Raw genomic sequence first — 15,987 nt, forward strand, 5'->3', positions numbered from 1 at the left:
GGGTCTTTCTTCCTTTTAGGAATGAACTGATCCTGCAACTTCTGCATTATACACAGAAATATCCGCCATTGTTCCTCCATGGTCATCCCTGCTAAGGTATTGCACCATTGAACTTTGGCCAGCTCCTCCCTCATAGCTCCATAGTTCCCTTTATTCAACAGAAGTACTGTCACTTCCGAGTGTACCCTCTCCCTCTCAAATTGCAGAATGAAGCTTAATGCATTATGGTCACTACTTCCCAATAGCTCCTTCACTTCGAGGTCTCTGACCATTTCTGATTCGTTACACAATACCAGATCCAGAATTGCCTTCTCCCTGGTCGGCTCCAGCACCAGCTGCTCTAAGAATCCATCTCTGAGGCACTCCACAAAGTCTCTTTCTTGAGGTCTAATACCATCAGAATTAACTTACTTTTTATGACTTTAACAATGTCCTTGCAGATAACTATTCTCTGGTGCCTTCTTTCTGGGATCTCAACCAGTGTTACTTTGCCAACAAATCAGCCACTTTTTTCCCAGGCTGTATAATATATTACTTACTATGAAATTAGGCATTCTTGCAACTGGCCGAATGAGTGCAAGATAAAAAGCTTCATCAGAACATCTCTTCTTTTACCAGAAATGCTCAGTTTCTGTACTACCTAGCAACTTTTATAACATACTTTGCAACACAATCTGTATTTTCGGTAATTTAATATTTGCATAAACACAAACATGCAATCAGTTTGAAGAACTTACTTATTTCTAAATTACAGGCTCAAAGGAGAATTTTCTTTTTTCCATGTAACCAATCAGCTCTCAATCGACCCCTTTTACCTTTTACTTGACTTTATTAAAATGCATGTGAATCAAGTTAGACTTGTCTTTCAGAACTGTAACTGAACGTTTAGATTTTTGTTACTTAACAACTAATTTATTGACATACACTATATTTTGCTTGTTATATATGCTTGTTATAGTGAGATGATTTTTTTTGAAAAGTAATTAATTGATGCCCAGAAACATTTCAGCTCCAGCTTATGGAAGGTTATAATCATTCAAAAATAGAAGATAATCACCTTCCTTCTCCCCTATAAATACATGAACTACAATTCTCCAATCCCTCATACGTAAACTAATGTGGAGCAGCAACAACAATGATGCAACTGAATCTAGTGCCCAAGTAGGAATGATTGATAGAAGTGGCTAGAAATGACAGCTCTTCAAACTGATTGTATGATGAGACTTGTGAAATAATGGGACAGACTGGGGAGAGTTGAGTAAATCACTGCAATGGGAATATTCACACCACTGAGTGTAGGGACAATAATGCTATTACATAATGAAAGCAGATGTGAACAAAATACGTTAAGATTCCATGGAGGAGGCAATCACATTGGAATCATTTCATACCTTGGCATTTGTTTTACTCTTCACAGGTTTAGCTATTTCATTTGCATTGTTATTAAACCTGCAGTGCAAATGCACATTGACTTTCTGATTTGATAAAACTCAGCTGACACAAGCAACACCTCATTAGTTCTTTGAGGGGGTGACCAAACAGGTAGATGAGGGTAAAGCAGTTGATGTGGTGCACATGGATCTCAGTAAGGCATTTGATAAGGTTCCCCATGGTAGGCTATTGCAGAAAATACGGAGGCATAGGATTGAGGGTGATTTGGGAATTTGGATCAGAAATTGGCTCGCTGAAAGAAGACAAAGGATGGTTCTTGATGGAAGATGTTTATCCTGGAGTTCAGTTACTGCAGTTAGTGGTGTACTGCAAGGATCTATTTTGTGACCACTGCTGCTTGTCATTTTCATAAATGACCTGGATGAGGGTGTAGAAGGATTGGTTAGTAAATTTGCAGATAACACTAAGGGGGGTGGAGTTGTGGATAGTGTCAAAGGATGATGTAGGTTACAGAGGGACATAGATAAGCTACAGAACTGGGCTGACAGGTGGCAAATGGAATTTATTGTGGAAAAGTGTGAAGTGATTCACTCTGGAAGGAGCAACACGAATATACAGTCATGGGTTAATGGTAAGATTCTTGGTAGTGTAGATGAGCAGAGAGATCTCAGTGTCCATGTACATAAATCCTTGAAAGTTGCCACCCAGGTTGATAGGGTTGTTAAGAAAGTATACAGTGTGTTAGCTTTTACTGTTAGAGGGATTGAGTTTCAGAGCCAATGAGGTCATATCGCAGCTGTACAAAACTCTGGTGCTCTGGTCACTGCATTATAGGAAGGACGTGGAAGCTTTGGAAAGGGTTCAGAGGAGATTTACTAGGATGTTGCCTAGTGTGGAGGGAAGATCTTATGAGGAAAGGCTGAAGGACTTGAGGCTGTTTTCGTTCAAGAGAAGGTTGAGAGATGACTTAATTGAGACATATAAGATGTTCAGAGGTTTAGATAGGATGGACAGTGAGAGCCTTTTTCTTCGGATTGTGATGGCCAGCATGAGTGGACGTAGCTTTAAATTGAGGGATGATAGATATAAGACAGATGTCAGAGGTAGTTTCTTTACTCAGAGTAGTAGGGGTGTAGAACACCCTGCCTGCAACAGTAGTAGACTTTCCAACTTTAAGGGCATTTAAATGGTCATTGGATAAACACATGGATGAAAATGGAATCACATAGGATAGATGGGCTTCAGATTGGTTTCACAGGTCAGCGCAACATCGAGGGCTGAAGGGCCTGCACTGCACTGTTCTATGAATTAAAGCCAGGGGCAATAGCAAATTTTATGGACTGATCTCAATTGAACCATCAGATGCATTGCGATCAACATTTTGTTACTTCAATCACAACACTGATAACTGGAGTATGCTTTTAAAGCAACTCTCAAAATGCTCAACCAACTTCCTTCTGTTGCAAAACTGGATGATTGATGTTGTTGGGTGAGATACCATGTTTCAGACTTATAATATAGGATACTGCAATTCAGCATGTACCAAATGCTATTCATCTGCTCAGACTTTCACTGGTTTACCTAGCTTTGTCTGTTATTAATCCAGATGTATAGGATTCAGGATGCTCAACTTACTCAGATTGCCAGTGTTTAACTAACGGATGTTGAGAGCTGTAATGAGAGCTGGCACTTTGGGATGACTTGAAGGCCATGGGACAAATTGTGCACTTGTGGAAAAATTCGCAGTGGGTGCCTTGAAGGTGACTCTTGAGTGTATTCGAATCACTAAAGATGATTCCACAGTGCACGCACCTGCGCAAAAGGGCAACAGTAAAATACATTTAGACACAGCAAGGAATTCTACAAAGACTATGTTACAGTTATGAATCTGCATTTTGGACTCAACAGATGGTCTAAATGAGCTTTTAATATTGTTATCTTGTCTTAATGGGGTCATATTTTTACAATATTCCACAAACAAGTTATTTATCTCAAAATAAAATAGTTAAATACAAAGCCTCAAAAGCAACAGAGGAAGAAAAATCTAAAGGGGACTATTTGTTATCCTAGTCTCTTTACTTTTGTTTAGAGTAACACACTTCTCAAAAAGAAAATATTTCTTAAATCATAAGGAATTGAGGGTAGGACTGTCTTGCCATGAGGCGTTTTTGGCAACAGCAAAATGCTGAGAACATGCCAGATTGACTTCACTGCAAGTTCTTAGGCTTCTTCAGTCAAGGCTCTTCTATAATGGATCTAGAAGACACACTGGTTGCAATGTGTCTTCCGGTTTGCTCTTCCTTCCTGTGAGGAAGCTGCTGGAAATCCATAACCATGCACATGAGGATTGCAACTGCCTGCTGAGCAGAATTCCTGGATCCAGCTGTTCCTGTCTCTGGAATCCACATGCAAGAAATAACTTGAAGGAATATCATCAAGCAAGTTAAGTTTAGTATCAAATTGAAAGAAAAAATATACAGTGTGGCAATGATTAGTGGTAAGCCAGGGGAGTGGGAAAGTTTTAAAAACTAACAGAAGATGATCAATAAAAATAATACAGGGAGGAAGTAAACTTTGAAAATAAGCTAGCAAGCAATGTAAAAACAGATAGTAAAAGCCTATTTAAATATAAATAAAGGAAAAGGGGGGGTCCAAGTGAACAAAGGCCCTTGGAGAATGACATTGGGGAAACAGTAATGGGAAACCAAGAATAGGCAGAGGAGTTGTGCAAACATTTTCCAACAGTCTTCATGATGGAAAACACTCACAGCCTTTCAAAAATACTAAATAATTAAGAAGTAAGAAGTGGGGAGGAATTAAATACAATAGCTATTACTAGTGAAAATGTACTAAAGAAACTAATGGGGCTAAAGGCTGACAGCTCTCCTGGGCTTGATAGGTTACATCCTAGGGTTTTAAAGGAAGAAACTACAGAGGTAGTGGATGCAGTAATCATTCATGAATCCCTAGATCCTGGACAAATCCCAGAGGATTGGAAAACTGCCAATGTAACACCCTTATTCAAACAGGGAGGAACACAAAAAAAATCTATAGGTCAGTTAAGTTAAATCTGTTGATGGGAGAATGTTACAGTCTAGTATAAAAGATGTAATAGCAGGGCATTTAGAAATACAAAATACAATCATGATGTGGATGTACCGGTGTTGGACTGGGGTGGACAAAGTTAAAAATCATCAAAGCGCTACTCCTTCGTTAGCTAGTTACTGGAGTAGGATCAGAGGACACAGAACTTATAACAAAACACCACAGTGTCATACATTGATGCGATATTGAACAAAATACAATCAAGCAGAGGCAGCATGGCTTCATGATGAGGATGTCACAAAGAATCAACAGTTATCCTGTTATTCTCAATTTATATTGGTATGTCTGTAAACTTTCTTAATGAGTTTAAGATGAAGTGTGCCTTTTTCAGCAATATACCAGCAGTTCTGTACTATCAAATGACTATGTAATTATTTTTCTCTTTTGTCAAAGTGAGCTTTTTTTTTGTTGTTAACAAATTCCAGATATCCATTGCAATATTTAACAACCCCATGTTTTAGTGATAAATAATGAGAAGGTAATGAATGAATGAGGAAGTAACGTTTCTGTTATCATTACATGGAATGCACACTAACTCCTTAGGAGAGTAATGCATTCATTGAAGGTTAGAGAGTTTAGATACAGTCAAAGCTAAGAAACCTCCAATGCTTTTGTGGAAGGGATCAACTGCAGTTTAACCTGTTGAACTGGACAGATTAATGCTTGTGCAGCCTTCTTCCTGTTAGGGCTCTAGGATTATCTGGAGGTCTGCTTTCAATGATATGTTTATCCTCAATGTTCCATAATTGGAAGGTCATTTCAGTGTTGCAGTCTGGTAAGTTCAGGTTTTAAATTTCCAAGTGTTTTTGGTTTCAATCTTTCAGCATTGGGCACATCGCATTAAACTTATCTCAGCCTCAAAGGGAGACTCACTCACTACACTCTCCAATGGAGAAAGTCAAATGGATCAGAAAGCAACCCTACTTCCAGCCTCCCCTAGTTGATTACTACTCAGTGGAGAATATACTGGAGTAAGACAGACTGATTTGTTAACCATTATGACTTGTTTATGAATTCTTCGTTCCAACAGAGAGAAGGGTATCCTGCTTGGAAATTATAGATTCTCACAGAACTCACTGCACGTTGTGAAAATAATACATTGAACTATGCAGTCCGACAACATGTTGATGCATCTGTTAATGCTGGAAAAGCAGTTTTCTTTGGTTGAAAGGGGACCATGTTTCCCTAAAATTAAAACCAATCAAATTATATTTCTACTGTCTTACGTGATCATACTCCTGCATACTCGAGAGTGACACACTGGAAAAGCACAGCAGGTCATGCAGCATCCAAGGAGCAGGAGAATTGACGTTTCGGGCATAAGCCTGAAACCTCAAGCCTCATTCCTGATGAAGGGCTTATACCTGAAACATCGATTTTCCTGCTTCTCAGATGCTGCCTAACCTGTTGTGCTTTTCCAGCACAACACTCTCGACTCTGATCTCCAGCATCTGCTGCCCTCACTTTCTTCCTACATGCTCAGCACGATCAGCAATCATCTGCACGCAGAATGCATTAAAATTGGTAGGGACTGATAAAGCCACATTTACTATTAGGAGATATGTTGGAGTTTTCTGTATGAAAAGAGTAATGAAATAGAACAGCAAATTGTTCTTTATTCCTAATTTCTAAATATATATTAAACAATTATCAATTGTTTTAGTGTGGAAATTCAGACCAGTTATTTTCAAAAAATAATGATTTTGAGTATGAATATCCTTTCATACTGACCTATACACTACTGTCCGTGCATAGTGTAGGCACCTTTCCTTGATGTGAGTTTGAAAATCAGCTGAACGGCATACTGCACCACACTCTGGACAACAATAAGGGGACTTGTGTGCGTGGATGCGGAGGTGAGCGGCATAACTGCATTTGTTGGGCAGCATCATCTGGCAGACTCGGCAACTCTTTAAAAGGGAAAGAAAAAGATGCAACTGTAAAATATTCCACAAATATATAACACTTTCACATACTACCTTGACACCCCAAACAAACCGCATTAACGTGGAGTGAAACCAAACTATAATTCAATTATCAGCAACCAGTATCGATGATTAGAAAATAGTTATGCTGATTTAGAAATTAATCTTCCAATGTACATAAGCTCTCTCATTGATGAGAAAGTTTATTATGGGTCACAACACTTAAATTACATATGATTAGAATATCTAGCATTCTCCTTTCAAACCTAATTACTAAGCATACCTATGTCCTAGAGGGTGTTTCTTGTATGAAACATATTGGTATCTCTGTCACAAGTGTGACAGAGTAACTAACAAATGTGAACAGGCATCAATAAGCAAATTTTAATATAAGATCTTTGCATCATCTAAGTTTAAATTTTTTTTTAGATTAGATTCCTTACAGTGTGGAAACAGGCCCTTCGGCCCAACTAGTCCACACCGACCCTCCGAAGAGTAACCCACCCAGAACCATTTCCCTCCTAACACTAACACTAGTGGGCAATTTAGCATGGCCAATTCACCTGACTGCACATCTTTGGATTGTGGGAAGAAACCGGAGCACCCGGAGGAAACCCACACAGACACGGAGAGAATGCGCAAACTGCACACACAGACAGTCGCCCGAGGCTGGAACCGAACCTGGGGCCCTGGTGCTGCGAGGCAGCAGTGCTAACCACTGAGCCACTGTGCTGCCCTAAAATCTTGATTTGTGTAAAACAATAGGAGCAAAGGTAATATTCCAATGATAAATTCTATAGTTGGGTTAACAAGATGACAAATAAACATTTCAGAAACAAATCCAAACGTCTCAACCATCACTGAGTGTTAGGTTCTTTTTCTTGAGATTCTTACACACTTGATGCAACTGCAATATGCCAACTTCTGTGAACAGCCAAAATTTATTAAGTACAATCTTTGGAGGATCACTTAACACTCCTTGCAATGCTTATGAAGCATGTTAAGAGAAGCTCTCTGAACAAAGGAACAGCCCTCCCTTTACATCACCATCAGTAATGTCCACAAGACAACCCCCCTACCACTCCTCCATAGTCACATGCCACTCAAGACTAAATGTAGTGATTTGATTATTTCCAGAAACAATGTAACGTAGATCATTCCTTAATGGCAAGATCTGGGGTAAATCTTTTTTTAACTGCAGGGTGTGGTCAGAATTTTAACTGCAATGTTCTTGTTGATTCTGAATAGCAGGAGATGACAATATAAATTTACTCTGAATAGTAGGAGATGGCAATGTAATTGTTTTTCATTCTACCTGCAAGACAGAGAAACATACCACCCTACCCCCGAGACATCCAATTTCTTGAAGGTCAGCAGAACAAATGAACTCCTTATCATCTCATGAAGGCAAAGTGCTTATCGAAAGGAATGAAAGAGTCCCTAATTAATGGCCAATAATGAGTGTACACTCAGTATGTTCCAGCAGGAGTGCAACAGCTACCTTGGATTCTGATGCCATAGTAGCGTACCTCTCTGTTGTCATTGACAGCTGTCAAAGAGCTGCAGCTACAAGTCACTGTCTCTTCATTGTTATTCCTACAATTATCCAATGCTTCAGGTGGTAGCCAGTACATTAGTTTTAGTAAATTCTTAAACTAACAAAATATACCAACTTAACATTGCAGCTATTTGGTAGTAAAATGAAACTGCAGGTATTTTTCTTCAAGGTCTATTTTGAGGTTCATAGCTTTGCTGTGCCCTGCTTGAAAGAAATACAATTACATCAGAACTGCTAAAAAAAACCTATCAGACATATGAAATTGAAACTGCAATTTGTTTTACAGCATTCAATTAATCCTACCTACTTTGAAGTCAGGATTGTCTGTTTTTCATCAGAGGAATATCTGAATAGCTTCCACAGCATAATTTATCTCACTTCTTGAAGGTAGTTACATGTCCTCCATTCCAGAAACCAAGGTAACGGGTGTTCCTTTTCGTCCTACATCAGGAAAGAGCTTTTGCCTAAAATGTCGATTTTCCTGCTCCCCGGATGTTGCCTGACCTGCTGTGCTTTTCCAGCACCACACTACGTTTGACTCTGATCTCCAGCATCTACAGTCCTCACTTTCGCCCATTCCACTGGCAGCTCATTCCATATGCGTACCTCCCTCTGAGCAAAAGGTTGCCTGTCAGGTTCCCTTTTTATTCATCGCCTCTAACCTTAAACTGATGCTCTCTAGTCCTTGATTCCCCAACCCTGGGAAAAGGACTGAGTGCATTCACTCTATCCATGCCTCTCATAATCTTATACATTTCTATAAGATTCCCCCCCTCAGTCTCCAACGCTCTGCAGAAGTTTGAGCTTGTCCAACCTCTCCTTATAACTCAGACCTTTGAGTCCAGGCAACATCCTTGTAAATTTCTTTTGCACTTTCCAGTTTAACAACATCCTTCCTATAGCAAGGTGATCAAAACATTTTCTAAATTTACACTTGAAAGATCTGGTTCTAAGTTTTAGACCATTCCCCTAGTCCTTTACTCTCCAAGAAAGATCGAGAAATCATAAACTTGGTGTTACACACAGGTACTTTTCTTCTTATGAGATTTGTCGGTGAAATTCATCACTTGACAACAGCCATATGTAAACATCAAACGCTGAATGCCCACCAGACTGCAGAGGTTAATGATGGAAACCTTAGAATGTCTTGAACACATTCAACAACTGAACCTCCATAGCCCTCAGCTGTCTGGGTAGGGAATTCAAAAGGTTTGCTACCCTCAGCAAAGAAATTCCAAATTTCAATCCAAAATGTTTATTTATTCCTTGGATTGTCAACACTCCCCAGTCAAGGGAATGTCCATCCTGCACCTACCCTATTAAGCCCTGTAAGAACTCTGTGTGCCTCAATAAGTTCAGCTCTCATTCTTCTAAATGCGGGAGAACACAGACCTAGTCTCCTCAATGTCTCTCCTTTGGAAATTCCTGACACCCTAAGAGTCCCACGCAAAGATGTTCCGTTGCTACAGAAAAACAATGACACACCTTGCTTCATACAGGCAAGTTGTTAAAGCCCCAGGAAGTACCATCATTCAACTGGAATTGGCTCTACTGGTCCTCTAACCTGAAATGTTTGCACAGATACATCTCAAATACTGTGTGCAGTTTTGGTGTCCTAATGTAAGAAAGGATGTGAATGCACTGGAAGAAGTTCATTGAAGGTTGACGATATTGATACCTGAAATGAGTGGATGTCCTATGGGGAGAGAATGGACAGGCTGAGTTTATTTCCATTTGTGGTTAGAAGAACAAGAAGTGCCTTGATTCAGGTGAACAAGATCCTGAATGGTCTTGACAAGGTGGATGTGGAGAAGATGTTTCCTCCTGTGGGTGAATCCAGAGCTTTTGGGCACTTTTTAAAATTAGGGGTGGCCCTTAAATGAAAGGGAGAAAAAGCTTTTCTCCCCACTAAGAGGACTGAGACTTTGGAACACTGCCTCAGAAGGTGGTAGGGATGGGTTCTTTGAATATATTTGAGATTTTGGTGGATAGATTCTTGTTATGCAGGGGGAAATCAAGGGTTATCGAGGGCATATTGGAATGTAGAATTCAAAACAAACAGATCATCCAAGATCTTATTAAATGGTGGAGAAGGCTCGAGGTGTAAAATGGTCAACTTCTGCTGCTATTTCCTATTTTTGTAGTAGTATTTGGAATATGTCGCATTCCAATAATGAGAATTAAAAAGATGGGTGCAGAATTAACTGTGTTCCTGATGAAGAGCTAATGCTTGAGACGTTGACTTTCCCACTCCTCAGATGCTGCCTGACCGGCTGTGCTTTCTCAGCACCACACTTGTTGACTCTAGTTTATGAATTCTGAGAAACTGGTTTTGGCCAAGCCATTTGGAAGAAAGGCATGCTTGAGTTTAGGATTTTTCTTTATTTATTTTGTGACATGTGTGCATGTTCTTTCATTGGAGTATCTGGCAGGCCATTTGATCAGAGAACATATGACCATGGAGAGCAACAAAAAAATGTTGGTGTTAATTTAATGACTGCGTTCTGAAATCTCAGCATCATCATTTCAGAAGTGAATGACATCTTGGAATGAAGGGTTCCAACAGATCTAGATGGTATTTCATGCCTGGCAAGCACCTTCCAAACCTACAACCACTAGCATCGAGAAGGATAAGGGCAGCAGGTACATTGAACACTGCTACTACAAGTTCCCTTCCAAGCCACTCACCATTCAGACTTGGAAACATATTGCTGAGCTTCATTGCTGTTCGGCTAAAATTCTGGAGTTCCCTCCTTAATGGCATTAGGGGGTCTACCTATACCAAATGTACAGCAGCGGTTCAACGCAGCAGCTAACCATATTTTCAAGGGCAATAAATACTGGCCTTGCCATTGAAATTTCCTATAGATCAATAAAAAAAAATTAAAATCCAGACCATACTGGTGGGGTGAAAATCTCTGTCCATGGGCCATAAAGATTTTACTTGAAGTGAATTTGGGAGTTTGGATCTAGCTCTTAGGAGCATGGCCTTACAATACAATACATTTCTGATGAAGGGCTTATGCCCGAAATGCCGATTCTCCTGCTTCTCGGATACTGCCTGACCCGCTGTGCTTTTCCAGCACTACACTCTCGACTTACAATACAAAAGCACACCTGCATGAGCACATAGAGTCATAGAGATGTACAGCATGGAAACAGTCCCTTCGGTCCAACCCATCCATGCCGACCAGATATCCCAACTCAATTTAGTCCCACCTGCCAGCACCTGGCCCATATGCCTCCAAACCCTTCCTATTTATATATCTATCCAAATGCCTTTTAAATATTGCAATTGCACCAGCCTCCACCACTTCCTCTGGCAGCTCATTCCATATACATACCATGCTCTGCATGAAAAGGTTGCCCCTTAGGTCTCTTTTATATCTTTCCCCTCTCACCCTAAACCTATGCCCTCTAGTTCTGGACTTCTCCACCCGAGGGAAAATACTTTGTCTATTTATCCTATCCATGCCCCTCATAATTTTGTAAACCTCTATAAGGTCACCCCTGAGCCTCCGATGCTCCAGGGAAAACAGCCCCAGCCTGTTTAGCCTCTCCCTACAGCTCAAATCCACCAACCCTGGCAACATCCTTGTAAATCTTTTCTGAACCCTTTCAAGTTTCACTACATCTTTCCGAGAGGAAGGAGACCAGAATTGTATGCAATATTCCAACAGTGGTCTAACCCATACTTATGTAGTAAGGAGGGTTCATAAGACATTATTTGTGACTAGTTGTGCTATAATATTTGACGCTGATACTGATAGCTGAATTGAAAGATTTTTATACCCCAGAGATTTTTTAAACAGTTTTTTTTAATAGCACAGAAAAAAGTCCTTTGGTTCATCATATCCAAAGTCCTAAGCTACCTCACAATAATGAATGCAAAAAAGACAAAACAAAATCTTGCAAGCAGTAGCTATACAGGATAAATATTCTTAAAGCTGTAATTAATTTTGTTGCATGCAACACCCTCTTCTCTGATGAAATAAGAAGATTTTCTATATTGTCTTAATTCACCTACCGGTGCATCAGCATCATCTGTCATCTGCTGGTAATGCCCCGCAAGATTATTGTAATCCTGGAACTGCTGATAGCATTCAAGACATTTTAAGCCATGGCGTATTAATCGAAGTGAATCACAGCGCAGAGGCATGGCAGGATGAGTGAAAGGTGGGTTGTCAACCCCAATTACTGTTAAACTCCCAACAGTTTGGGCAGAAGTCGCAGCCTGGGCAGGAGGACCAGACGGAACAGAAGATGTCACTGGGGTAGTTGAAAACATTTGGTCTGAAGGGATGGGTTTCATCTGTAACTGAGTGCATTGCATAACTGCACCTTTGCCTTTGTGCTCCCGTGCATGCAAAAGCAAACTGCACTTGTTGAAGAAGACCATCATTTTGGAACAATGACTGCACATCACCTCAATGTGGACACTTCGCCTCTCATAATGCTGTGATAAGCTCTTTTCTAGAGCAAATGCATCTCCACATTCCAAACAACGATAGCCACGAGCTGGCATGGTTACATTACTATTTGCAGGCGGTTTAAGGTTTGGCGCATAGATTGGCACAGGATTTGTACTATTTAACAGTTTGTTAAAAGCTTCAACAACAATGTTCTGATTTGAAGTAGGAGATTCATTATGTTGTGGAACTGTATTCTTGACTTGTTGTACCAGTGGCACTGTTACCACCTGAGTGGCAATCTTTTGTTGGCTCTGCCGCAAAGTACTGGACTTTGCAGTAGCAGTTGCTGCAACACTGTGTGGAACCAAGTTAAGGCTTGCCAGGTGAACAGCTTTTGGCAGAAGACTTGTACTAGAGATATTAGATGAGTGCTTTGATGCAGCCTGTTTATGTTGGGCTGTGCCAGCAACCTTCATGGTGACACTGTGGGCATCTTCAGCTAGTACATTTGTTACAGCGATGGCTTTCGAGTTGCTGTTGTCATCTATGTTTTCAGGTCCTTTGACAGGAATACCAGCTAAAGAACTGACTGCATTAGCCATGTTTCTGGCTGACATTTGCTTCTTTCCATTCTCCACTGTTGTTGAAGTATGGGTCTGTGATGATGAAATGGTCACAGGGCTAGATCTTAAATTTAACTCCTCAGTGAAAGCCATTTCAGTCAGCGACTGTTCTGGTGAACTCCTTGACTCACTTTGTTCGGAATCTGGCATTATTCTGGTCACAGTCCTGGTAATTTCACCAGAGGAAGTTTTAATGGTTTTGATTCTTACTTTCGGGATGGCTGGTGGTGAACCTGTTGCAACGTAGGGGGAGCCTTTGCCACTATAGTCACTGGACACACTCCTTGGGCTATCAGGCTGTTTGTTTATGATTTTCTTCACTCCCTCCATTGGACTTCTTGGACTCTTTGGTGACTTTGCCATTTTGGGGCTGCCCTTGATCCCATCTTTCAAAGCCAACAAGGATTCTTTAAAGTTTTCTTTTTGTTCTTCCTTTGGGAATTCTGATGTCTTTTTGGCATTAAGAGCTACTAATGCTGCTAAGCAAGAAGACAGCTTTGAATGATCTGATTTTAAACGCTGCCGAGGTGGGACAGAAGAGCACAAGCTCATCTCTGGAACACTGCTGCTCTTTGGCTCTTCTATGCTATTATTATGGAGATCACTTGACGGCTGTAAGCTGTCAAACAAACTGCTGCTTTTATCAAAGTCCTTGTCGTTTTTCTCTGCACCTTCAGATATATTTATTGAGTTTGTCCTCGGCCCCAAGCTGGCATCCTTCATGTTACAGTTTCTAATCTCATTTGCTTTCTCTCGTTTTTTAGAATATTCATCAAACATACTCAGCTCAGTCACAGCTTGTTCAGGTCGTTCCCTTGTCCTGTCCATCAAAGAATTTGCTGTAGAAACATACAGGCCAACAGAACCAAGGTAAGGTCGCTCATCTCTTTTAATGCTATCCACAACATGAGCATCCTGAATGGTCTCTTCCGGCTCTGGGCTAGAAATAGGACTAAACTGACTGAATGCTGGTAGAGCTTCTGACCTTGGTGTGTCAAATTTATCAGAGTAGCTTCTGGAACTATCTCCATTAATGAAAGCAGTGACCATCTTGCTGTAACTATTTCCAATACTATGGGTATCAGAGGCAATATCAGAATTCCGAAACCCGTTTTGAAGCAAATTATGCCCAAGTTGGTGGCCATCCTTCTCAGTGATGGAATCAAAGGAGTCTTGTCGGCTGGTGTTCTTAACAATAACGCTCACCACTGGGACGTCAGGTATGGGGTGGTGCATAGACAACTCATCTATACCCATACCACCTTGCTTCAAATGACTTTCTGCTTCCTCACTGCTTGACTGGATAGCCTCCTTGGCATCGAGGTCTGGATCGGGAATGTCAAAAGCAGCTAGGAGGTCATCAAAATCTGGGGTCTTCATGTCACCCATGTTTGAATACTTAGAGAAATCTTAAAAGAAAGACAGAAAAGACGAGTTACAATTTCAATTCACTTGTAAATCAGAATGGGTTCAAATATGAAACCAATAATCTGTAGACATCATGACACAAATCAACATCTGCAAAGACCTACTAAAAGGCAAATTAACAAAACTAAATACTGCTAACACAGATCTTACAATCACTGCACTAAACTATTAGGTGTACAAAAGCATAATTTAAAAAAAAATGTTTGCCATACATTTCCTCCAACAGTTCACCTAATTCAGTTTGAACTCCAAGCATCTTATTGTATTTAAGCGTGGAAACATTGGTCAAACACTACAGAAGTTATACTGTGCTATCCGCGTATTCTAAAAATGTCTCATGTGCGGCACTCTTGGATTCCCAAAGTGAAATTCCAGGGGAAGGCCAAGAAATGTAACATTAAGCTATACTACATGCTCATTAATGACATGAAAAACAATTTGCATTTACACAGAGATACATACAGACTGGTTTCAGGAATTGAGAGTTCCAGGAACCCATCTCTGTTGCATATCATTGTAATGCAAACAGCCTGATTGCATTGGAACCCTGGCACTGAGTGTAGCTGTTCCTTTTGCAGGAACCGGACAGAGTAAACAAGACCCTGCAGCTTCTCCCTTTCATGCTTTCTCAAACATTTCATACAAAGCAGACACTTATGAAATGTAAACATTCGCATATTTGAGGCATGCGATTCATGAAGCTGGTTAAGACTGAACAGCCTACAGTCAGTCAGTCACACTCAAGCAGAAGGGAATCAGTGAAAACAACTGGTATTTATATGGTGTCTGTAATGTGGTAAAATACTCCAAAACACTTTCAACAGAAACAGGCTTTAAGGTATGTTTAAGGGAAGAAGAGGTGAAGAGAAAGGAGAAAAGGACAAGAGAAAAGGCAAACTCAGATCACATGGGAATGACAAAGTTCAAGTCCATGCCTTTGTTATATCTGGAATGACCATTCCAACTCAATGGGAAGTGCTGGATGTCTTGAAACGCATAAAAGTGGATAAATCCCCAAGATCCCTAGAATCCCCAGGTATACCCTAGAACTCTGTGGGAAGCTAGAGAAGTGATTGCTGGGCCTCTTGTTGAGATATTGGTATCATCGATAGTCACAGGTGAGGGGCCGGAAGACTGGAGGTTGGCAAACGTGTTGCCACTGTTTAAGAAAGGTGGTAAGGACAAGCCAGGGAACTATAGACCAGTGAGCCTGACCTCGGTGGTGGGCAAGTTGTTGGAGGGAATCCTGAGGGACAGGATGTACATGTATTTGGAAAAAGTGAGGACTGCAGATGCTGGAGATCAGAGCTTAAAAAAGTGTTGCTGGAAAAGCGCAGGTCAGGCAGCATCAAACGAACAGGAGAATCGACGTTTCAGGCATAAGCCCTTCTTCAGGAATGAGGAGGGTGTGCCAAGCAGGCTAAGATAAAAGGTAGGGAGGAGGGACTTGGGGGAGGGGCACTGGGAATACGATAGGTGGAAGGAGGTTAAGGTGAGGGTGATAGGCCGGAGAGGGGGTGGGGCGGAGAGGTCGGGAAGAAGAT

At 40.8% G+C, this 15,987-nt stretch overlaps 1 protein-coding gene across 6 annotated transcripts in view; it reads right to left on the bottom strand.

Annotated features, from left to right (window-relative positions):
* Positions 1-15,987, bottom strand: part of znf592 (zinc finger protein 592) — a 198,980-nt gene that overhangs the window by 50,031 nt on the left and 132,962 nt on the right. For all 6 annotated transcript variants that reach the window (XM_043680575.1, XM_043680570.1, XM_043680571.1 and 3 more), the window contains 3 exons: positions 12,008-14,424; positions 6,229-6,407; positions 3,028-3,204 (listed from right to left, as the gene is read on the bottom strand). In XM_043680575.1, the coding sequence (XP_043536510.1) occupies positions 3,028-3,204; positions 6,229-6,407; positions 12,008-14,404 (2,753 nt within the window). In that variant the 5' untranslated portion in view covers positions 14,405-14,424. The remainder of the gene's footprint in view (positions 1-3,027; positions 3,205-6,228; positions 6,408-12,007; positions 14,425-15,987) is intronic.

This window comes from Chiloscyllium plagiosum, chromosome 40 (genome assembly GCF_004010195.1).
Source record: "Chiloscyllium plagiosum isolate BGI_BamShark_2017 chromosome 40, ASM401019v2, whole genome shotgun sequence".
Classification (NCBI taxonomy): Eukaryota; Metazoa; Chordata; class Chondrichthyes; order Orectolobiformes; family Hemiscylliidae; genus Chiloscyllium; species Chiloscyllium plagiosum.